The 25,857-nt window shown below is 36.5% G+C and overlaps 1 protein-coding gene across 2 annotated transcripts; it reads left to right on the top strand.

Moving 5' to 3' along the window:
- The first annotated feature begins 545 nt into the window (after window positions 1–545).
- On the top strand, window positions 546–24,348 carry myo1hb (myosin IHb). Of its 2 annotated transcripts, none has more exons than XM_038293627.1 (32): window positions 546–851; window positions 8,133–8,294; window positions 8,647–8,762; window positions 11,048–11,246; window positions 11,342–11,422; window positions 11,537–11,716; window positions 11,797–11,895; window positions 11,978–12,091; window positions 12,176–12,247; window positions 12,334–12,453; window positions 13,516–13,583; window positions 13,657–13,762; window positions 13,872–13,952; window positions 14,050–14,141; window positions 14,245–14,339; window positions 14,562–14,608; window positions 16,325–16,405; window positions 16,511–16,616; window positions 17,381–17,498; window positions 19,522–19,635; window positions 19,732–19,808; window positions 19,969–20,037; window positions 20,172–20,256; window positions 20,363–20,525; window positions 20,629–20,712; window positions 21,339–21,432; window positions 21,964–22,019; window positions 22,100–22,235; window positions 23,380–23,450; window positions 23,545–23,642; window positions 23,720–23,819; window positions 23,897–24,348. In XM_038293627.1, exons 1-32 carry the CDS (start codon window positions 822–824, stop codon window positions 23,921–23,923), a joined length of 3,141 nt encoding a protein of 1,046 aa, XP_038149555.1. In that variant the 5' UTR covers window positions 546–821; the 3' UTR covers window positions 23,924–24,348. The 2 variants fall into 2 exon arrangements, with proteins under 2 accessions (XP_038149555.1, XP_038149554.1); XM_038293626.1 differs by lacking the exon at window positions 546–851 and adding an exon at window positions 5,268–5,329.
- The last annotated feature ends 1,509 nt before the right edge of the window (window positions 24,349–25,857 follow it).

The following is a 25,857-nucleotide window of genomic DNA, read 5'->3' as shown; positions in this document are numbered from 1 at the left end:
ATTATCTTAAAAGTATCATGTCCAAAAAAAATACTATAATTTTTCTTTCTTGCTGAAGCCAGATTTCCCTTTTTTCCCAGATTTTGATAATCAACTTTATAGCATGTATTTGATAATGCATTTAGAAAAATTAATTAAAATGAGACCTTTGAATTGAGTAGTTTTTTTTTAAATTTGTTAACTCTAGTAAATTCATTTACAATGCTGAAGTAGTCTGTTACCTTCTAGTTTTATAACATTGCAGGTAATTACTTTGAAATACATCCATCTAATCAAAGATCAGTAACTGAATACCTTTCCGGTGTGTATTGAGGAGGAGGGTGAGAGTGGGTCTCTGGTTGGATCAGGTTACAACAACCTTGTATTACATACTTGCACCGACATAGACATAAAAACACTCACACACACACACACGTTATGTCCCCCCCTCCCACACACCCCTCTTAAACACACAGTTCAACACTCAGGTAAAGAGCTGAATGAATGTTTGCTGCCTCAGCTCCATTAATGTTTGAGCAGCCCCCTGCTTCCATAACCAGGTGGCCTGTTACAGTATAGCTACTGTCAAAGCAGGGGCAGTAGCCAAGCTGGAGGCAGCAGTTACTCCCCTTTTCTGTCCTGGATTGTGCTGCCAGGTCTTTTTTAGGGCAGTATTGCCTTTTATATATAAAGCGTCAGAAGAGAGAATGAATTAAACACTTCTTAGACTTGAGGAGGATCAAATATGGATTATAATTTCAGATTTTAAAGCCGTTGCTGGATTGTTTCTGCACACCTGTGTACACCTGGACTGAAGATCATCACTGAAGGTTGATTCAACCATGACACACAGGGCTTTGGAAGTGAGGGAGGTAAATTATTTTATATAGTATACCTAATAGTATGAAACGTATGCTAACACCTTTTAAAAAGATCTTGTTCAACAAGTCCTTTTATGTCATGATGCATGTTTTTTTTAACAGCCTGCATCTTATCCTAAGAGCACATTAAGCCCTACTTACTTAAAAGGGAACTGATTTTTTAAATAAAATAAAGTGACCAGAGAAAGGGTAAGTAAGAAATGTTAAGCCTAAAGACCTCTCTAGAGCAGACAAATAGAGTCTGAGGTTAAAGAATCAAAATAATGAGCGCTAAATTGATTGCATAGGCAAAAAAAGAAAAAGAAAAAAATTGTGTGTGCAACATGTAACCATGTTTATGGTAATCTACCAATAAGAATTCAACCAGAATTTAACTATTAAATTTTGTTACCACTGGCAGTTTACAAGTGGCTGTTAAGGACATTGGAAGTTCTGCCATGGTGTTAGAGATAATGATAATAATTACTAATAATGATGATAATCAAAAGCATTATTTATAGCGCAATTTACTTGCAAGAGTAAAAGAAAATAAACATCTAAAAAGGGCAATTTTAAAGATAAAACAAAAAAACAATTGGAAAATTTAAAAAAGTTGACCTTGTCAGCTCCTGGATCCAACCACCCCCTGACAGAAAAGGAGCCATGGTCGGATTATGAGCCAAAACATTAAAATCTAAACAGCTGGATTTACCTCCACCAACTGTTTGTAACACCTGCTTCACCCAAAATATTGCAAACCAAACTGGATTGGACTTGTTTAATAAAACATCACTGTGCTTTATTTAGAGCTCATAAAGGGAGAAAAAAATCCCTCTTGCAACAAGTTAGAGATGCCCACTTCTGGCTGGTGCACCGGATGATGGTTGCTCACTAGTGGCTGCCAATATTCAGTGTTGTTTTTTCAATAAACATGTAAAAACACATTTACACACAATGTGAAGAAACTAGCAGACGGCATGTTGGAGAGGTACTTTGTGTCAATCTCCAGAAAAGCAGAAGAGGAGATGTCTCCTTTTATGAAGGTATACCTGCTGTTTTGCAGTGTGTCATTATTGTAGTAACCATAGAAACATGCATTATTTAAGTTCAGTCACAATGTTTTTCATTTCGGTTTAATTGTGTAAAGATGGTCTGCTGTCCGTCTGCATTAATCATTAATCATGCATTCATCAACTTGTGCAGATGTATTTTTTCCTTCAGTACTAATAATATTTTACTATTTTTATTATTGACATTTTATTCATGTTTGGGTTCTGGAACCCAGCACTATTAGGTTAGTATTTTTGCTTGTCAGAGTGGTATTTCATGAAAACTCATTAAGTGTTCTCAGACAAGGAAAATAGAGACAATTTTAGGACCAGAAAAAGCTTTATTGCCAAGTTGGGTTTTGTACTATAGTATAAGGAATTTGCTCCAGTAATAAGGTGCTACACAGAAAGACATATAGGTAACATAAATAAACAACGAAACTTCTACCAAAGTGAAGAGTCTGAAAAAGTTTGTGTCCGGGGTGGGAGGGGTCAGCTGCAATCTTCCCTCCTCTCCTCCAAAATCCTAGAGGTTTACAGCTCCTGAGAAGAAGGAAGACTGCAGCCCAACACCTTCTCTGTAGAGCGAATGATATGCTGTCTTTGTCCCTGGTGGTGGCAGCAGCATAGCAGATGGTGAAGAAGGAGAGGATGGATGCAGTGATGGTTGATTAAAACTCCCCCATCGTTATCTTTGGCTGGTTGAACTTTTTCAGTTCTATCATCCCTGCAGCAGCTGAAGGGCAGAAGTCTATTTTTACTGCTGCATCCAATATTTTAAGATTTTGTTACTTTGACCCCTTAAAAGTAAAGAGCTCCATGTGGGTGGTGTCAGTCTGGTGACTGGAGGTGGAACCGTTTACTGTTTATGGTGTTAATGGAAAATATCTCAAAGCATAGTCATACTAAGAGAGGGTCTGGGGACCTTTTTTTTTTAATCAATTAAATCTTAAAAAAACTATAACAGTATTAGAAAATACATTTTTAAATGCCACTCCTCATTGTATATGTAGTTCACATAAGCTGTAATAGTTATAACTAATAGGTGATTAAATAATGTGTAAAAGGCTGTATGTTACGAGGTAATTTCTGATATCAGTATTGACTAGGGGTGATGCAAAATTAATGCTTTAAATTCAGTATATTCTGTTTTGGCTTCTACTGCCAATGGATTGTTATAAAATCCTTTTAATGATCTATTCAGGAACAAACCTATAAGATAAATGACTAGTCCATCTCATTAAATAAACATTTCATTTGGAAATCTGTCAGCAAGTAATACATCTTATTTCAAGCATGCCAGGGCTGACCATTGAGAAGCAGGTGATGGTGTGTGTAACTCGGGGGGGGAACATTTTGGGAGGGGTGTTGGAGGTCAGGTTTCCTCAGACACCTGGAGCCCCCCTAAACTTATGTTGCCCTTAGTGATGAGTGGTGTCACTCAGTAGCCCATGAGGAGTGCTATCTCTTTCAGAAGGCTAACTGCCACTTGGTGGCTGGGTAACAGGATCCAGCACCATGCTGGATGGACATGGACAATGGGGCGTCCTCTCAGGTGATGATATTCAAGTCAGATAGACTTTCCTCTTCAGATATATTTTTTTTTTTTCTGTGTTTGTTCATACTGAAATGTGGCTGCTTAGTTTATTTTGTTTTATCTTTTTCACATTTTGTAAACAGATCAGTTAGCCAGCTCCATTTAGTTTTAAATAAATCATAACAGCGAGCAATATTCTTCCAGAGCTCACATTTTCTTTTGATTGACAATCTGTCTTCTGCACTCAGCAAATAACTTGGATACTCAAAAAACATGATATGACAAAACAACCTTGCTCTCCTGCATCGAAACCTGTTGCTATCCATACTAATTTTTTTTTTTCTGATTATTGTCTATCAAAATGTGTTATGTAGAGCAGGCTAACTTTTTATATTATATCCACCCAAAGAAAAAGAAAAACAAAGATAATTTTTTTAATATGTAGGCAATTAGTAACAAAGAGCATTCAGGTGCAATAAAATATTACTATATTATCTGAATAAAAGTGGTCAGAAAAAAGCTTAGAGTTCCAATTTGCTCACCTGCAGTTAACTCAAATCTTAGTGAAGTCCTTTTCTATAATGCTTGGATATTTTCCCAGTCCGGCAAGGGTTGCTCTAAATTAGCTTGGACGTAATTCTGGGTTTGCAAAGTTTTCTTTTCTTAATCTATGTTGGGCCTGTGATGATCACATAGCTGTCCAAGGTTTATTCTGACTCTCAAGCATGACTTCTGTTAAAAATGCATTCCTTTCCCAAGGACGGATCAATCAATCAATCAATCAATCAATCAATCAATCAATCAATCAATCAATCAATCAATCAATCAATCAATCAATCAATCAATCAATCAATCAATAAATCCATCCATCCATCCATCCATCCATCCATCCATCCATCCATCCATCCATCCATCCATCCATCCATCCATCCATCCATCCATCCATCCATCCATCCATCCATCCATCCATCCATCCAACCAGACCAACATGGCCTACAAACGAGATAGCTGTTTACAAATGCAGAGAGAAAGACAAAGCAATGAGAGAAATCCAGATGTAAAGCCACCTAGAAAACAACAAAGACACCTAAAGAGTCAATAAAGCCAGTGAAGCAACACTCTAAAATTAAACATACTGGAAGAAAATAGACAAAAAAACTCAAAAAGGTTTTTGTTTAGGATTTTAATAAAATTCCAAGTTAAACAAAAAACTAACATATTCGAAGGGAAGTATAAAGCAATGAAGGGATGGCAGTCTGTTTCCTGCTGGAACCAAAATAAATACAGTTAGAGCAACTTCCTACTGGTAGATGTTTTATACTGTAGTCATTTAATCACGTTTCCTTGGAGATTGTGAGCAGCTTATTGAAAACAATCTGTTGTCTTTGCAGATATAAATAAAAGATCAAAATGGAATATAAACTGTGCTGAAAGCTGTTTTACTGTAAAACAAATCTAGCAAAACTAAAAAAAAATCATTAGGAGATGAAATAATGCAAATTGTTTTGATTTATTTATTGACTATCACATTGGAAAAGGGTGAAAAAAAAAAAAGTTTTCAAGATCGAAACGAAAAATTGCCTTTTGCTTTAAAGACTGCAGTATGCAATCTGTATTCTTACATCCCAATTTCTAAGTTTTGCATGGTTAAAAAAAAGCGTACACGCATGTCTGTGTTATTATTTTTGTCTATTCACAAAAACAAAGCAAAAGAAGATAAATGCATATTCAACAGTGGATACACTTCCTTTTTAAATGTCACTACATAATTTATGGCTTCCTATTAGGGGAAACTGAGACTGTGATCCATCAGTGTTTCCTGTGTTCCCCTAATAAAAGCAGATGTTCAAGTTGAGTTTGGAAGGACAGAAGAGGGGCACAGACAGGCATCAAGGACCCAGAGAGTAGGTTATTTTTTAATTCGACTTCTAACCAAATATTTTTGACTGGTTTGCATCTACTTTTCTAAACCTGAGGGGCTAATTATATCAGTAATTGTTGCTTTGTCACTAATTCAAAAGTGTATTTTCCTCAAGAATGTTTTTTAGTCTCAGTTACTGTGATTTAACAGCAGGTCAGCTCAGCTTTCATAAAAAGCAAACTACTGAAACATGATACCAAAGGGCTTTCATACTGCCATAATTAAAGTGCAATGAATCACTAACTATAAGCTGGCAGAATTAAGCTTTACTTTAAGTAACTAGGTATATAGCTTATTCATATAATAGTCAACTCTAGTATCTCTTAACTGTGCTTTAAAACTGTCTATTGTTGCTGTAGGTGTAGTCGGAACCTATTCTGGTCTTAAGATAAAACCTGTTTTCCAGTCTCAGTTGTCTATTTTGGTATTTACACTTAAAAAAACATTAATGGGTGTGTAGAAAACACAGGGACAGATAAGATAGAGATGGCTGGATTTAGATTCTATTTGAGAAAAGCGGATGTGGCCAAGGACACTAACTGGAATCCACAGATATAAGCAAAAATATGCAGCCAGTGAGGCGCCCAATGGGAGATATATTTTATCAGAAATTTTGGCATTTGTCTAAATGTCTTCCATGGTGCACAAACTATAAGAACAGAGAGAAAGATTGACAAATAAAAAAAAAGGCTGCATCCGACCAAACACTGAAGGAACATACTTATATATATTTTATTAGGTTTGACGGTTATTCACTGTAGTGCAGAAACACATCTATAATATAAAAAACCCAAATAATTATGGATATAATTCTGTTTAAAGTAATACAAAAAATGTATGTTAAAAGCCAAGTGAAGTTAGGCTTTTAATTAACCCTGATAATGTAGACCTGTTTTCCAAAGTTTTGCTTTTTTATCACATTTACACCTAGCTTACATAGTCAAATTTGGTTTGCCCATGTTTTAATAAAAGAAAATCACTGGAAATCACCACTGTATTTTGCTCCATGTAATACTTTAAATCATTTTGTACCTTAGCCTTACAGTCTCGGAATGTTTGCTTCTTATTTTGACTCTAGTTTTGAATGAAAAGACGGGGTCCACAAACATGTAAGAAACTCAGCAAAAAATAAGTAAGACCTTTATCTTTTTTTGCTATTTGAACTTTTTGCCATATTTATAAAAAAAAAAAAAATGTAGGCAAGAAAATTTACTTAATTGCAAATTATAACTCCAAACTCTAGAATTAATTATGAGCTGGGTAAGTTTTCTTGAAGAGTTTTTCCTCGGTTAAAATGTTTAACCTCTCAGAGAGACTTCTTTAGTCTAAGTTACAGATAAAAGCCTTATCAGCAGTTCTTTTGCATAGTGGATTAAAAGATTAATGGTGACAATTAAAACTGATTGCCCACATGCTAATGAGGCTCAAAAGGTGCATCCTTTTTTCAAGCTTCTTTGTTTAATTAATTATCAAAATAATAAGGTAATACAAAAAATTGTAAGGGCACTTATAGTAGAGCTGAATATGGTGTCATTGTAAATCTTTATTTACATTTTTTGTGATAGCCTGGATTTTAAACATAGCTACAGCAGCACTACTTGGTGCTTGTCGATCCGTACCATCAGCTCATTTGCGCCTGCGCGAACAGAATAACTTCCGGGTCGCCAAAAAATAATGTAATTACGGTACTGAAAAAACTTTATTTATATCCTTAAATAATTAAAGAATACTAAACTACATCGTAAAGACAATATTGAAGACTTTTCTGGAAGAAATAGATGCTTTTTAAATTCAATCCATTGTATTGCTTGACGTCATCATCAGACATGCTAAGAGCAGTCTGGGAATATATTATGAAAAACTGCAGGTCACGAAAGGTAGCAAATGAATCCATTGTGGGATCAGTACTGCTGGAGTGCATAGTTAAGTACAGAGTAAATCAAATATTTAAACAAATTTAAATATTTATGCTGTGTGACGTATATTTGCGCATGCTCAGAGCAGTCAAAGTAACTATCACAAGGCTATTGAACTTTTTTATGTATTTCTGTTTTTTTATTTTTAGAAAATGCAATATTGACGAAAATACAAAGATATACAAAAAGAAACCCATGCCTCTAAAAAATACAAAAGAATAAAAAAGTAAGAAAAAGGAAATATTGCCACCGGAAGTTATTCTGTTTGCGCAGGCGCAAATGAGCTGATAGTACGGATCGTGCTTCCGGTACGGATCGGGTAATGACAGTGCTAACTTCTTTGCAGGTTAAAGGTTAATGTTAGCTTACAGTAAGTTAATAAACTTGTCCTAGTTGGACCATAACTTTTGGCCAACTAATTAGAAAAAAGAGTCACTTTCTTATCCCAACAGCATTAAGCTTAATTTTAGTAAAATATTAAAGGTATTCCATAAACGAAAATAAATAGATAAATAAATAAATAAATAATTGTTTACATAAACAACAATGTTAAATCTACGCTCAGCGATTAGCAAAGAATTATATAAGTCCATTATCTAGTCTTTAGTGGCTTTGAAAGCAAAAACTAGAAAAATTATAAAAATAAAAGGATCATACTTTAAACAAGAAATGAAAAAAGTCAGCTATAATGTTACTTGGGGGCATTGTTAAAGTAGAAAGTGTGGCCATGGAGAAGCAAAAGGGTGACCATCGACCTTTCCTCCACCACATCTACTGTTGACAGTGTTTGACTTGTCTGAAAAATGACATTATTTCCACACGTAGCTAATTCTTTTGTTTCCTTGGGATATTGTTGATGTTTCCACACAGAGCCTAGAGGAGCGGTGTAACCGGATCCTAAGGAACATGGAGGCCTCCCTGACGGCCCGGGATCGCGTGGGCATCCAGGATTTTGTTCTCCTGGACGCCTACACTAGTGAGAGTGCCTTTCTGGACAACCTGAGGAAACGCTTCAATGAAAATCTGATTTATGTGGGTGTTTCCTGTGCAGCTCATTCTCTTTAGTCTAATGAAACCTCACTGCTCCCAGCCTTTAACCCTGCTGTACTAATGTGGCATTTTACCTTCTGCTGAATCTGTCACCTTGTGTTGCTGAGATAGCAGCTCTGATTCTTTTAATTTGCAGAGCGAGCACTTAAAAGGTCACTACCAACCACTGGGTCATGATGACAAGTGATTAATTAAACTTATTGCTGTTGGTAAAGGACAAAACTAAATATAATGCTGGTGGAGGATTTTGTTATCATTAGGAAAACTTGTTTTATTATCACTGAATGTGCAAGAGCTGCAGAGCATGACTTCATGTCCTTGTCTCTTTTCAAAGACCTACATTGGGACGCTTCTGGTGTCGGTCAACCCGTATAAAGACTTGGACAACTACAGCAAGAAGCAAATGGATACCTATATGGGAATTAACTTCTTTGAGCTGCCGCCTCACATGTAAATTCTTTATTTATTCTATATATTATAAACATGTTTTAAATGAGTATAAAGATTCATGAACATCTGTGAAAAGCATTGATCATATTTTAATTTTTAAAGAATAGTTTTCACAACCTCAGTTATTTTGAATGAACACAAAGAGGAAGGAAATTAATGCATAAAAGAATTGCAGAAGTTTTCCCACGCCCTGAACCTGTCTACATTATCTCAAACTGAAATAAGTTTGATCAAGATTTTGTGCAATAAATATGCTTAAAATAAAATTTTTTAGTTTTATATGGCAATTTGAAAGTTTTGGCATGCATTTATATTTTACGTGGAGCAGAAAAAAAAAACATTTTGCTGTTCGTACAGCTGAAAATCCTCTAGATATGTTTCTACTAGTATTTTTCATATAGAGATAAAATCATGTCTGTTCCTTTTTAATGTTTTTTGTCCTCTTGAAGGATAAATGCCCACCATAGTCTCAACTATTTTATAGCCTTTATACCAATAACCTCAACCTTTCTAATAAACTGAAGGAAAATAATCCCCACTGCATGATTCTGCAACCGCGATTTTTCCCCAAGTTGAGGCTCGCAAACACACATAGTTTGCATTGGCCAGTAAGTTTTACTGTATCTCATTTGGCCAGAACAGCTTTTTATTCTTTGTTTTTCCAATTATTGAAAACAAAACAAAGAATTTCTTTCTCTTTCAATTTTGAAAAGCTCATACTTCCCTAATAAATGGCGTATTTCTCAATGCACTGTATTTGTGGAGGTTAAATACTGAGTAATTTGTTAAAATGTTAAATAGAATATTTAATCCCTACTTTCTATTCCCTGATGACATAAAATGAAATAAATTAAGAGATTCCACAACAGGATGCAACAAATGCAGTGCAGCCCCACAAAATGTATGCTACCTGATCTCTCTGTTATCTGAAACAAGCAGTCAACACTCCATTGAAAGCAAATGTATTTAAGTGACAAAAAAAAAGCTAAACACACAAGACAAAAAAGAAAGAAAGTTCTTTCTATTACTAGCAAAGGAAACAGCCCATGTGGTCCACATGAAAAGCCAACCCTGGTCACAATTCATAGAAGATACATTTTGTCCAAATAGTGAATTTTAATGTAGTCTTAGAGAAAAGACTTGGCCTTAGCTTCTCTATTCAAACTTCAGAATCTGCACCCATCTCTACGCCTGTACCTCAAACTTGGGTAGCATTTGTTTAAATGAAGAAACATAAATCACAACAATAATAAACAAATTTAATCAATAGACGGTTTGGTATTGAAATATCTATATTGTGATGTGGAAATTGTGTGAGGAGTTGCAAAATATCCAATGAACAAAAACATTTGAACTAAGGACCTAAATTGGTCAATTCTAAATTTGATTAGACAACAGAATAATGATTGCGATGCTTAAGGTGGTTGCATGTTCGAGTAGCTCTGCTATTTTGACTTGAATTCCTCCATTTTTAAAAGAGGGTTTGTTTTTCTTACGTTTTTTTGCCTCTGTTGTCTAATGCTCTGAAATTGGAGGGATTTTCACTGATATTTTTGTCCTTTTTGGATACTTGGTATCAGTAGCCTAGTTGTAGAAAGAAAGAAGGGGGATGGTGGATTTATTTTTTTTTTTTGGAAGCATACATAGCAACATTAATATAGTGTATTAACCTAAAGCAATATGCATGGTATGGTTGTTAGATGTCAGGTGCGCCTGTCATTCACTTTATAGGGGAGGGTTGGCCAAGTGGATAGAGCAGTGTGCTTGTGCTTTGAGAAGGTTGCATGTATCTGGTTCGATCCCCACAGCCCACAGGTTTAGGGTTTTGCTCAGGCTCCTGAGCAAAACCCTAAACCCCTGATTGCTCCCCGGGCGCGACACAATGGCAGCCTTCTGCTCTCCAAGGAGAGCAGAAGGCTGCTGAGTGTGATCTGTTGAGTGTGATCTCTTAATCCATCCTTTGCTGAGGTAACAGTATTAGAGTTACTGACTTTAAAAAGCTAGACAAGCTAATTAAGAAGGCCTGATCTGTTCTGTTAGAGCTTCTAGCTCCTCTAGAACCTCTGGAGATAATTCCACAAAGAAGAATTCTTCATAAAGTAAAGAACATTATGATGAACAGTGAGCATAAATAAAAAAAAATAACATTTAAGTTACTGGAGATTAATAATGTATTGTTGAATTGAATTAAATAAAGTAGATAGAGCAAATAGATAAAGCACAGTTTTCATCAAAGGAAAATCACTCTTTTTTTTCTATCCCTTAACCTGTCTCTGTATTTTTAGTTTTGCTCTTGCAGACAATGTTTTCCGGACCATGCTGTCCGAATACAACAACCACTTCATCCTGATCTCAGGTGAGAGCGGAGCTGGAAAGACAGAGGCCTCTAAAAAAATTCTTCAGTTCTACGCTGTTAGCTGTCCAAGCACCAGACTTCTGAACAATGTCCGGGACAGGCTGCTTCTCTCCAATCCAGTGCTTGAAGTCAGTGATGGATTATGTCATGCCCTGTTTTAGCTAAACATGTAATTTCAAATCAAGCATTTGACTAACTTTTTTTGTTGTTGTAAAACCTGCAGGCTTTTGGAAATGCCAAAACCTTGAAAAACGACAACTCAAGCCGCTTTGGGAAATACATGGACATCCAATTTGACCATCGGGTAGATCTGAAACATTTACCTAAAATAAAAAAAATAAACAATAACTACAGCCTAATAAGCTAAATCTTCACACATAAGATACCAATTATATTTTTAAGATGACCTTTTCCTCAGGGTGGAGCTGTTGGTGGTCACATCCTTAGTTACTTACTGGAAAAGTCCCGTGTGGTGCATCAGAACCATGGAGAGAGAAACTTCCACATCTTCTACCAGCTGGTTGAAGGAGGAGAGGAGGATCTGCTGCGCTGGCTTGGGTTGGAGAGAAACTGCAAGAACTACCGTTATCTGGTGCAGGTTAGAGGGATTTCATCTTTCAGTTTACTCATGCTGCAAAACCTTTTTTTATTGAGAGTTTCATGTTTTTCATTCTCTAGGGGGATTGTGCCAAAGTTAGCTCCATCAATGATAAAAGTGATTGGAAGACAGTGCGTAAAGCCCTGTCTGTCATAGACTTCAGTGAGATGGACATGGAGGTGAGGGGATCCAACTTATCATTAGGTTTAACTATGCATCATATACTTATTTAACAGAATGTTTCTATCTTGCATAATGCAGCACCTGTTTGGGATTATTGCCAGCGTTCTACATTTGGGGAATCTTAAGTTTGAAGCAGATGCACGAGGATACGCCGCAATCAAAAACAACCAGGAGATGCACTGGGTGTCAAAAGTAAACATTTTGTCTTTGTAAAGCTGATTTCTTAAGTGTACTCTTATTAGAGAGTGAGTTTTTTTTTGTCTGTCCTTTTTGCAGTTGTTGGGGATTCCTAATCAGGTGCTACAGCAGGGCTTAACCCACAGAAAGATAGAAGCCAAAACAGAAGAGGTGACCCTCCCATAACTTTTGAATGCATCTGACCAATTGTTGATGTTTATTTGCAGTTAAACATTCACATTATTTTGCTACTAAAGGTGCTCAGCCCCCTCTCTGTGGAACATGCAGTATATGCCAGAGATGCTCTTGCCAAAGCCACCTATGGCCGAACCTTCAACTGGCTGGTCAACAAGATCAACGAATCCCTGGCTAACCAGGTCAGCAGTTGTTTTGTATGCTTGCATGTTATGCAGAAAAAAAAAAGAAAAACTAAATCTTACATTTAATAGAAAGGAACGAAATATGCTTTTTGCAAAATGCTTTGCCTTGCAAAACAATTTATACCGGCTGCAGTTTTTCACATTTTGCCACATCACATCCACAGTATTCACTGTGCTTAGGTTTAGAGTACCACAGAGTACCGCATAGTTCCCCTGGTAAAGAAATACATTACCACAGCATGATGCTGCCTCTACCATGTGTCACCATGCTGATGGTGTAGGTGATGTGCAGTGTTAGTTTTTACCAGCTCTAACATTGTTTGTTTATGCATTTAGCAGAAGCATTTATCCAAAGCGACTTACAAAGTAAACAGAATGTTACAGTTATCATCCTTATGACAATAAGTCCTTTCTCCACATTTGTTTATACATCAAAGGTTCTGTTGCATCAGCTTTTATTTTTGATTTTTGGAGTGTTTGGTAAAGAAGATGTTCTTTTCAGACATTCTCCCACCTGAACTTAGTTTTAGCTCCACCAGAGTAACCGTGGGCTTTTTGGCTGCTTTTCATCATTATTGCTCTCGTATAAGTAACAACCCTGTTAGTAGCTTTGCAGGATGTCTTTTGATGAATTGAGAAGCTCCCTGTTTCAAAGCTTTTCAAACCTGACCCTGTTTTAAGATTCTCCACAACTTTACTCTCAGCTATGTCATTTAATCTTCATAATGTTCACTAATTCTCACCAACAATCCTCTGATGCTTTAGCTAAACACTTGCTTGTAAACTGGAATTAAAAAACACACAAGCAGAGTCATTTACTATCACATATGCTTTCTAGGTTTTATTTGTTAAAAAATATGAATAAAGATTTTACTCTTTCCTCCTCTGCACAATTCTTTTAACCTTTCTTATGATCAATCAAAAGACACAAAAAACAAACAAAAATGAATTTATAGTTTGGTTGTTTGGATTAAGAATGTGAAACATTTAAAGGGTTATAATTTTTTTTTAGACAACATATAAACTTCCCTCTTGTTACAAATCTGTATCTATATGCAGGATCCCTACAGGAAAACAGTGATCGGTCTACTGGACATCTACGGGTTTGAAGTTTTCAGTGTGAACAGGTTTGTTCCTGCACATTTAATCATCTTAATGCAAAAAGTTCAACGAGTAATAATAGTTTTATACTCTTTCCAGCTTTGAACAGTTCTGCATCAACTACTGCAACGAGAAGCTACAACAGCTCTTTATCCAGCTGACACTCAAATCCGAGCAGGAGGAGTATGAACTGGAAGGGATAGAGGTAATAATGCTTTTTTTTTGTCCGTATACGTAGAACATAGAACCTAATGATGGACCTTAGATTAAACATAACATAAGTTGCTGTAATTATTCCCAATGTTTGGGCACAGTGGGAGCCGGTGCCATATTTTAACAACAAAATCATCTGTGATCTTGTGGAGGAGAAATTCAGAGGAATCATCTCGTTGTTGGTAAATATTTAAATAAGTTTGAGTCCTTCATAAAGAACGTAATATATTTTGAGAGTAAAGTACACATGCCTCTTGATAAAAATGTTTATCCTGATAGGATGAGGAATGTTTGCGTCCTGGGGAGGCCACCGACCTCACCTTTCTGGAGAAGATGGAGGAAAAGATGGGTGGTCATCCGCACTTTGTCACGTAAGATTTTGTCCCTTACTTTGGAAAACCCACCCTTCTGCAATTAAACATCAACCACTGTCAGATATTTTAATAACTTCAACTGATTCCCCTCCTCAAACAGACACAAACTTGCAAACAAAAGTACAAGGAAAACCCTGGAAAGAGGAGACTTCCGCCTCCTACACTATGCTGGAGAGGTTACATACTGTGTTGTTGGTAAATAATAAAGAATTTACACCCTGTTTACTCACCTTGAATATTTTGGTATTCATATAGATGTTAAATACTTTTGCATAGCACAATTTGTTAAATTTAATTGCAATTTTAAGGGCTTCAGCTAGCATACCAGCTTTCACAAGAAACTGTTTCATTGCTTTTATAATAGAGGTATTTAAGGTAATGCATAGGTTTAATCTATTTTCTTTTGTAAAATTTCAGGATTCTTGGACAAAAATAATGATTTGTTGTATCGAAGTGGAAAAGAGGTAAATTTTTCTGGGTCTCTTATGTTTAGTGAAGTTGTGATTCCATGGACAGAAATAGGTTTTAATTGTTTTTAACACTAAACAGTGTTTGACAGTGGAATCACAACAGTATTTATTGAAGCAAAATAGGAAAACATGAATTTAGAATATAAGCTTTTATTTATTTGGATGATGCTGCATTTGATTTATATAGAAAAGCCCCAAATAGAAAATGCTTTTTTCTGAATCACCTCCATGAAAATACACATGAACAAGTCTACATTAAAATCTACAAGCTTTGGAATGAATTAAAGCTACAGTGTGTAATAATTACAGGGATATACAGTCAGAAATGTAATATATTATACATAACTATGTTATTTATCATCATCTACGAGCTCAGCCTCTTAACCTTAATATTTGCGTTGCCTTAGAATTCGTTATTTATAGTTACATAGGAGCGGGTCTCGCAGCCATGGAGGCAGACATCTTTGCGCTACGGCAGCGCAGAGCCAACAAACTAGTGATTGCGAGATCGCCCATTACGCTCGAAAGTAACTACGGCAAGTTGAGAGAGATGAACTGAGACGGTACTGAACAATAGATGGCAGTATTATGCCTGAGAATACTATCTGTAAAATTAGCTATGTAAACAAACCTCATCACTTGAGAAGGTAGATGATGCGCACGTCGTGGAAGACATTTTGTCCCGTAACGCTCGCCGTACTGTTGGGGGGGAGAAGCGGTGGGGGGGAGATGTTCATGTTTCTGCGGTCTGCAGTCTGGACGTTAGATGTTGCTAAAAATTACACACTGTAGCTTTAAGTGCAGATAAAAAGCTTTACTAAATAATAAATGTTATGTTTTGAACCCAACACTTAAGCACATTAGTCTGGTCACCATTGCTATTGCTCAATCAACAACTGCCTTTTCCAAAAGCTTGTTGTTAGCTAATTATAAGTTTCACATTTTGCTACAGCCCATTTTTATCCTAGGATGAAGCCGCTCTTAAAAATCTTAAGACAGATTTTCCACCTTATGGGCCTTCCACCCTGTCTAGTCAGTGTTAAAATTCAAACCCAAACCAATCACTAAACCACAATGGCACCACTATCCCACACTACAGTTTTACAGTTCAGTACTTTTTTTTTTTTCAGATCTAAAAGAACACAGTTTTGCGAAAATTAGCTCACCTTGGTAGAGAGGAAAAAGCCCAAGATCTTTTTGAACGGATGGAAATATCCCTTCAGAGGGGCCTTTACACCTAAGATCAAGATTTTTACACGGACTAATTTTACATTTGACACAAGCTATTTATTTTGTTATTCTTTTGTGACCATAGCAAAAACTCACTCATCTTGTGGCGAGCTCAATGTATTTCCATTTTGTCTTGTGTTAATGAGCATAACAATTACTACTTAAACTATGTGGGCTGATGAATATATAAATTCTGCAGAAAAAACAAACAAATATTTCAGTAAATTTTGAAGAGCATAAAAATGTAGTTGATATTTCTTATTCCAGTAATCAAAAGAATAAAAACATGCAAACTTTCAAAAAGTGCCTTCTTTTCTTTTTTTTTTTTTTTCCAATCGAAGCATTATGAAGATATAGTTATAGCTACAAAAAAAAAACCAAAAAAAAAAAAACCAGTGTGTGGTTGAACTATGCTTATTAGCCTCTCTACTCCATTTGTACCCCAGACTGATGCTTTAACATTTTTCTATTCCCCATAAGGTCATGCAGCAATCCAAAAATGCCATCATCAGACACTGCTTTCCCTTCTCTGAGCCTGACAGCAAAAAGAGACCTGAAACTGTGAGAAGATATTCAGATAAGGCTTAATGTTTCTCTGATTTTAATCCAGAAGAGGTTACAACATTTTTTTCTTTGATTTCTGTTTTGTTTTGTTTGTATTTTCAGGTGGTGACCCAGTTTAAGAACAGCTTGGCTGGTCTGACTGAGATCCTAATGTCCAAAGAGCCTTGGTATGTGCGTTGCATCAAACCCAATGAAGCCAAGCAACCAGGTGGGAGCTTGTATCTGTAAAGACCAGAGATGGCAAAAGTACTCACTTTCCGTACTTGAGTAAAAGTACAGATACTTGTGTTGAAAAATACTCTGGTAAAAGTGGAAGTACTGATTAAACTTCTTTACTCAAGTAAAAGTAACAAAGTACAGGCTTGTAAATTTACTTAAAGTATAAAAGTAAAAGTAGAAACCACTTTTTTCATGCTGTTGCCTATATATTAAATGGATGTCTGCCAATAGGACTAGATCTCCGTTGTGTTCATTTTCAATCATCTCGTCGTCCATGCTACTATGCTAACGCCACCGCCACCAAGCTGCAACGATTTGCCGCCAATGAATACCGCCGAATCTGTCGATTCATCTTGTAGTGGTGCGTCAAATGCAACGTAGATTCCCATCAAATTAGATTGAATTTGGTATTGATGACGTGAAAAATAATAAAGGTAACTCCATTGAAATGATTCAAAACTAAAGTAATGAGCCAATTTTTAAAAATGTAAGGAGTAGAAAGTACAAATATTTGTGTAAAAATGTAAGGGGTAGAAGTAAAAAGTCGCCATAAAAATAAGTAGTAAAGTAAAGTAAAAATATCAGAAAAATCTACTTGAGTACAGTAACGAAGTATTTGTACTTCGTTACTTCCCATCTCTGGTAAAGACTGAAGTGAAAGAGCTCTAATAACCAAAAAGAAAAGAGTCAATTTGAGTGGTGAGAGGCTTGCCAAATGGAGGAAGAATGTTGATCTTCTGATGTGTTCTGCAGCAATCTTTGATGATGTTCTGGTGAGACATCAGGTGAAATATCTGGGGCTCATGGAGCACCTGAGGGTCAGGCGGGCTGGCTTTGCGTATCGACGCAAATACGAGATCTTTCTTCAGAGGTGACAGAACAGCATCCTCATTTAACCCTCCTGTTGTCCTCGGGTCAAAATGACCCGCCACTGTGTTAAAACCCCCCAAAAAATCCACTAAATGTTATTTTTTTAACTTGAGATTTTAAGACTTTTCCTAGATTGGCCAAGACAATAGAAAATGTTATTTGTTGCTTTTATCTACATTTCCATATAAGCTGTACAAAAAAAGGTACAAAGATGGTCTTCGGGTCAAAATGACCCGTGAGGCAAATAGAGTTTAAATCAAGGTCACAGAGTTATTTACAAACCACAGAATGTTACAAAGTTTTAGTTGTGTCTCAGACTAATCAATAGCAGAAGTAAACACGGCAAAAAAGGTGGTGTTTTCGCAGACTTTAGAAGACTACCTGTTATTTCCAGAGGTTATAAAGGTCCTGCATAACAGGACCCTGAATTGTGTCTGTGCTGAAGCCATGAGTGTGCGTTACAACACTGAAGAGGCTTTAGAGGTGATTTTCTCACATGTATAGCAAGACAACTCTGACAACTTCTGATGGAGAGGAATACAACCCAGAGCATGATGTATCATCTTCAGAAGAAGTAAACCCTGAAACTGAAAGTGAGACTTGGCAAAACAACATGGTCCTCAGCACCATATGACCAACGCCGCAGGCATGAACAACAAAACATTGTAAAGACTACCCCAGGACCCACAAGGTATGCCGTTTCTCATGCCCATGATATTGCTTCTACATTCTACCTCCAAATCTGGAGGGTTTTCTCAAATATGGAGACAGCTGGAAAGAGATGGATTAGATTGACCTCCAGGCCTATTTAGGCTGCTAATCATAGCAGGTGCATACAGGTCCCGAGGTGAGGCTGCAGCTAGTCTATGGGATGCAGAGAGTGGAAGGCCAATTTTCTGAGCCACAATGCCACTCAAACTCTATCAGACAGCAGCTCCTGAAGAGGAAGATCACCATGGTTGGTACAGTTTGAAAGAAGCCTGAGCTCCCAACTGCATTGCTTGCGTCAAAGGAGAGAGGCTTTCTTCTCAAAGTTTGCCTTCATGCCCACCACCACTCTACTTTCCTACCTCCCAAAGAAAAACAAGAATGTAGTTCTTCTGAGCACACTGCACAAAGACGGCGACATTAGTGATCGCGAGGACAGGAAGCCAATCATCATCCTGGAATATAACCGCAACAAAGGAGGTGTGGACAACCTAGATAAGGTGATTGGAACATATAGCTGTAGAAGAATAACTGCACACTGGCCCCTGGTCATATTCCACAACATCGTTGATGTGTCCTCCTACAATGCCGTTATGATTTGGAGAAAGATCAACCCAACCTGGATGCCTCATAAGCAGCTCCTTAGCAGCTAGAAAAGGCATTTGTAACCCCACTCATTGAATGAAGGAAGCATGTACCCGGCACACAAGCCTCAGCAGCAGTTGTGAAAGCTATTCAGAGTGTAGCAGCTCCTGATCAACCTGAGGATGCATCTACCACAGCCACTTCCCCAGCTAGGGCAAGTAAGAGGAAGAGATGTCAGTTCTGCCCTCAAAAGAAGGACTGTAAAACACATACTGTGTGCTGCATGTGTAAGAAATATATCTGCAAAGGCTGTGCACTTGCATACTGCGCTACATGTGCTAATTAGTTGAATGGGTGATGTTATTTTTCATATTTTTGTATATACTCTTAACTTGTTCAGTGGAGAAAAGTAAAAAAAAAAGGAGTAATTGAGATGAAACAAATGCATTCGAAACTCCTTTATGCACATTTTTTTTCTTTTCTTAAGCTATTGAAATTCAAGTGGAGAGGGAAAACTCAAGTATGCACATTTTGTGGTGAATTACAATATACAAGATGAAATTTGGTGTTTAAAATTTAATTAAGCTGCTTATATTGGGGTTTAGTGAATTCGGGTCATTTTGACCCGAAGGACACAGGGTGTATACAGAAAATGAGGACAACAGGAGGGTTAATAAAGTTGACCCTTGTTGCCAAAGCTACTGCTGCAAATCCTCTTCTTCTGCACTTAGGTATAAAGCTCTGTGCCCAGACACCTGGCCTAACTGGAAAGGCACCCCAGCAGAAGGTGTTCGATGCCTTATTAAACACCTGGGATACAAAACTGATGAGTACAAATTGGGCAGGTTTGTAGATGTGAACCTAGGGTTCCCAAGATTTCTGTAAGAAAAAAAACAGAATTTTTGTAATGATTTACCTAAATGGTTGTTTTCCACATCAAGGACAAAGATTTTCATTCGCCATCCAAAGACTTTGTTTGCAACAGAAGATGCTTTCCAGGTCTGCAAGAACCAGCTGGGTAAGAAACAGCCTAGTTTCAGCACCTTCAAAAGTCAAATAAAAAAATAGAAAAATAATAGAATACGTTTATCTTTAACAGCATAGTACATTTTATTTAGTGGGAGGGGTGATATAGGGGCTCAAAACCTTGAAGGTAAAAATATTGTCTTTTACCATAGCAACAAGGATTCAGGCCAAATATAAAGGCTGGAGAGTGAAAGAAGACTACCTGAAACAGAAGGAGGCTGGTGAGTAATGCTAAATCAGTATAAGTCAGATTTGTTATTAAAGTCAGAGATTTATGACTGGCAATCGAGACTACAGTTTCATTTTTAGGTCTTGATTTTAGATAATTTCATGCTGTGCTGACTCTTCCAAACAGCCACGAAGATTGAGAACTGCTGGAGAAGTTTGATGGCGAGGAAGGAGCGTGAGAGAAGAGCTTGGGCAGTCAAGGTCATCAAGAAGTATGTTACGGTGATCAGAAGATATAGACGATCTCTGTAAGAAGGTGATAAAGTGGTATAATATAGTACAATGCTGTAAGTTGTCTTTTTGTTTGATTTCTGTTAGATTCATTAAAGGTTTCATGACCAGAAGTCAACCAGCCTGCAATGACAACAGCGAGTACCTGGCCTATGTGAGGCAAAACTACCTGACCCGTCTGAAGGAAAACCTTCCCAAAACAGTCCTGGAGATGGACTCTTGGCTCACACCACCACCCATATTAAAGGAGGTGATCATTGCATTTTCCAAGCTACTTTATTTTCTGAAGAAAATTTTGGCCATGGTTATATGTTTCTAAAGTGTTAGAAATTACATGTGATTCTGTTCTGTAGGTCTCACAGCTCTTGCAGAACATCTACATTCGGTCTCTCGTGAGGCAGTATGTCAGAGAAATCTCACCCCAAAGGAAGGCGCAGGTAGAATTCTCCTTACACTGCAAAAAATATAAATCTCAATAAGTTATTTTTTCTTAAAATAAGTGTGTTTTTCCTTGATTTGAGGAGGTAAGTAAGACACTTTGCCAATGGAACAAGACAATTTCCTTTTAAAATAAGAAAAAACTATTTTATCGTCTTATTTCAAGTAAATATTATCTAACTATCTTATTTTAAGAGTGAAAATACTCATTCCATTGGCAAATCATCTTATTTACCTGCTCAAATTAAGGCTAAATATACTTAATTTAAGCCATTTTTTACTTATTTCTGGATTGTTTTTGCAGTGTACTCCAGTCCAAAATATGCAGCACATTCCATCAGATTAAACATGTTTCTGTCCGCAGGGTTTGTGTTATTTTATTACATTAAAGAAGCCATCATTTGTTTAGCAAGAGAAGAAACTGTGTCATCCTCAGTATTTGTAAAACCTTGTGGCGCAAAAGCTGCATAGTAGACATGCAAAAAACTATTTTCACAGTGAAGTGTGAGGTAGATTTGATCCTTTTAGCATTTATCAAAGCTTTTACATCCTCAAAGGTGTTTTTCAGATATTTTTTATAAATCTCAGTTCATAAAGTTATGTCTCCATATTTGTCCTTCTCTAGCTGCTCCTAAAAGCCCAAACAAGCTCCATGTTCAAAGGGAAAAAAGAAAACTACCCATTCAGTGTATCCAGACCCTTTGTGGACACCAGGATTGGTAGGATTGCTTTTATAGCAATTTATTTTAAGTGCATGTAAAGGATACAATTAATTAAACTGACTTGCAAAAGTATTTGTGCATCTTAAGATCTTTAAATTACAAATAACATGCCAAAAAAAACAGCCCTGCACTGTTCATCAGCTTTAACATGCTTAATGTAAAGCATGGTGGTATCATGCTGTGCAGATGCTTTACTTGTATTGAAACAGGACAAAACAAAATTACATCTTATATCTATGCATTGCTTTATGAAATATAAGAAGGTTTATGGTGAAACCCTTATAATGTGAAAGAATGCTACAGAAAATCAATGCTTTTGCCCTATTTCTCAGTTAGGAAGCATATAGTCATTATTGTTGTGACACAACTTAGGTAATTATTAGTGTTATACTTATTTTTACTTATTCTTTATAGTAAATGCTAGAATTAAAGTTTAGATCACATCACTGATATTTTTTTTTATTAAAAAACAGAAGCCTGTGTTCCTTTTAATGATTGGATCCTCTTTTTTAAAAACCTTTCATCAAGCTTTAGAAGACATAAACCTCAAGGTCCTTCAGATCATTCAGCATGAGCACATCAAGGTAAACCAAAGTCAAAGAGTTTACGCCTCCTCTTTCTTTTAAATTTTTTTTTTTCTAAACCGTTCGTGCTTCTCTCACAGTACAGCGTGCCAGTGGTGAAGTATGACAGAAACGGCTTCAGGCCTCATCTCCGGCAGCTCATCTTCACCCAGGAGGCTGCCTACCTGGTTGAGGAGACAAAGATCAAGCAGCGGATTGATTACACCTCTCTGAAAGGTTCCAAGTGATGAATTTTTTTTTCCATGAAGAGCCCGAAACAAATGCTTGATGTTTACTATTTTGTGTAGGCAGATATTCATGCACTTCCTTCTTCACTCCCTCACCCTTGCTAAAGATATATTATTGCAAAACAGTAATTTTAGCATTTTATTGAGCATGGTGAATACATTTGGCAATAGAAATATCTTAATACTTTTACAAGGGCCTTTAAAAAAAAGAACAGGGCCAAAGCCTCACGGATCCTCCTCTGTATGTAGCAGGAGGCATGAGGGGAATTTTCTATGTATCCATAAATTGTTTGAAGTCATTCTAACCTGGATAAGTCTGTGACCAAAAAAGCTAAACTTTAGTCCTATCTGACCAAAACACATAATCCAAGTTAAAGTTCCAACAGTGTTTAGAAAATGTAATATATGTTTGTAGAAGAGAAACAAATGCATCAATGTAACATATACAGTCAAATATAATGATATGAGTATGAACTGCAGTCAGGCTCCTTTGTGAGGTTAAAAGTACATTTTGTAAATTCAACCTTTCAAAAACATAAATATACTTTCAATAAAAGGTTAAAAGTAGTGTTTTTCTATCAGCTCTGAGTGGAAAACAATTAAAATGGAAAAAAAAAAAGATCAAGAATCATCATTCAGCGCCTAATTCATCTGTATGACATGTTTCACTCGATTTACTGATAAAAATGATCTTTTAAAAAAATATTAAAATTTATTTATGATGGCTATAGATACTTTTTATCTTATAGACTTGGTGAAGATGCCACTCCAAAATTTTTTTTAATAACCTTACATTATTTTCCAGTTCAGTTGACACTGGTTAAGGGTTAATGTGGCATGACTTGTTTACACTACAGATGAAATAAGTTATTTATTGAAATTCAAAGACTCTTAACATTATGACCAACCTAAAATATACAATTTGAATAAAAAAATGCTTTAATTACATTTTTAGCGTACATTTAGAGTTGGGTTACTCATTGCTAAAAAGAAAGAAAGTTGTTTCTTATTTTTTGTTCTGTGAATAAATGCTTCAGGTTAGAGTTTTGTAAACTTAACTCTATGAGATTACAGACGTAAAATTTAAAGATGAGACATAAAAAGAGTCAAAGACTGAGTTATCTCTTTTCTAGGAGTTTCTGTGAGCAACCTGAGTGACAACTTCCTCATTCTTCATGTTACATGTGAGGATATCAAACAAAAGGTAGTTAATAATTGTTTTGCAATTTTAGATAATCATCAGCCAATGATAAGGTAATTACTGTAGTAAAGAGCCTTAATGATATTTATTGTTTCAGGGAGATCTGGTTCTGCAGTGTGACTACCTCTACGAGGCTCTGACTAAACTCAGTATTATTGCAGACAAGCAGAGCTCTATTAAAGTGGTCCAGGGAAGGTAACAAATATTGATCACATTACTTTCTCTTGTGCTTGTAAGGAATCCTCATTTTTGTGGTTTCCTTTTGTGTTTAGTGTTAGATTTGATATCCAGCCTGGCAGGGAGGGGTTCGTTGACTTCAAAAGTGGTCAGGAGTCCATGGTCTACCGAGCAAAGAATGGTCACCTGATGGTGGTGAGTGTAGCGTTCATCTATCCATACCTTTTAAACTAAACACAAAAGCAACTCATTTAGATTCTTCTGTTTTCTAGGAATCGTCAAAAGCTAAATCCAGATGAAAATGAAGCTTTGCTGGAATGATGTCGATGATGATGATGATCTTGGAAGCCACAGAGATACAACTACCCAATAAACAGCCATGTTATGTGTGAAATATACCATGATTTTATCCACACAGATTTTTTGCTTTTCACCTTTATGACATTTTTTTTTTTTTTTACAGTAATCTAATGTTGTTCATCATATGTCACTGATAGTTTTACAACAGATAGAGCAACTCATGGATAAGCCTGATCTTTTTTGGACAGGACAAACTATATAAGCTATTCAAAGGCTGCTTTTACGATATGCATCTATTAAACACTAGATGAATTAACCATGCCACGCCTTAATGTTATAACCTTTTGAAACATGTATTCTTAGAATATTGACGTTTAGAAAACCATTACAGCGGAAATACAATAAATAACTCTTGGTCTATTTAGACCCTCTGCTTACTGTGATGATTCCACGTGTAGCAGCTCCCTCTGCTGAGCATTTGCTGATTATGCATAAAGTTGTACTGGAAGAACAAATCCTTAAATGTCTTGTGCCAAAACCATAAATATGAATTCTCTGACTCTTATCTTATCTGATCCTATCGTTATCTGTCCCACTTATCACTCTCTAACTGCACCTAAAGCATGAAGTGAGGAACTTAACAACATCAGATGTTTCCATTTCTTTTACATAAAGCAAGAGCGTTTGGCTTCATTAGTGACCTGGTAGGAGGTCAGGACTCTTTTCAAGTTCTTACACAACAAAACCTGCTCATCACTGTTAAAATTTAACTTTTTTTGCACTTAACTATCACATCCAGCTCCTCAAAAACAGCTTCAAACAAGAGTCAAATCAAAGGCAAACATTACTGTCGACATTGCAATGAGACAGGTCCATTTTCCTGGCATCTGTTTAACCTAGACTCATCCTCTGAATGATCAGACAAGGAGTCATTAGAAGAAGTTTGTAATGCTTATAATCCAGTTGTACCTTGATTTACACCACTACGGCAAATGCTTTATATCATGCTAGGGGATACAATGTTAGGATTAGACACACTTTGGGAAGTTATTATAATGTGAAGGTTATAAAAATGACTTAATTATTTGCAATAAAGAAGCATCTTTTTTATGGATTAGAAAGTAGAAATTAGAAACACTTAGCCCTCCCCACACTCAAAAAATTTAATTGGAAAGCTTCACCTCTTAGAAATATTTACTCATACCATGTGACTCAAATTGACACTGGAAGACCATGCACAGTTGAAAACTCTCCCTCTGTCATTCATAGAGAGGGAAGGACTGCCTGCAAATGAAATTATGATTCTTCCTGAAATAAACTAAATCTTTTCTTGATCCATAACCACAGTTAAACCAGCCACTGAGCTGGTTAAAAGCTTAGATTCTTTAACAACATTATTATCAAGAGTTAAGCAAAGAGCATCTTTTTTAGCTGAGCCGTGGTAACTGGGGCTCAGTGGACTAGAGGTGAAGGCTCACAGATAGGATAGATTCTGTTGCTGAGTGAGGGTGCTTTGCTGTCCTGTGTCTTGCTCCGTGTCTCCTTTGTCTGCTGACTGCTGATCCTGTGCCTTGCTAGTAACTTACTTCTGAGCAGGGTGCATTGCTGTCCTGGATAATGCTTTGTGTCTTGTTGCCTGGGACTGCAGCATTACAGAATCTGGTCTATCTACCCGTAGAACTCTTAAATACCAGGGATCCTTCTTTTACCATCCTCGCTTCAATAAGAAATGCACACATCCAAGTGACAACCTGCCACTTAAGTATACTTACTCATCATAAATGCACTTATTTCCACACATATGCTCACCAGGCCATGTACAAGACATACACACTTTCTCCCACAAACACATAGGTACTCCAAGTGGTTAAATGTCACATTAGGTGTGTTTCCATTAACCATCAAAAATTTAACTATGAAAATAAATGTGTTA

This window comes from Cyprinodon tularosa, unplaced genomic scaffold (genome assembly GCF_016077235.1).
Source record: "Cyprinodon tularosa strain WSP-4 unplaced genomic scaffold, ASM1607723v1 ctg33, whole genome shotgun sequence".
In the NCBI taxonomy this organism is placed as follows: Eukaryota; Metazoa; Chordata; class Actinopteri; order Cyprinodontiformes; family Cyprinodontidae; genus Cyprinodon; species Cyprinodon tularosa.
Note: the sequence above shows the minus strand (reverse complement) of the source record. Positions and strands in the feature narration are given on the sequence as shown.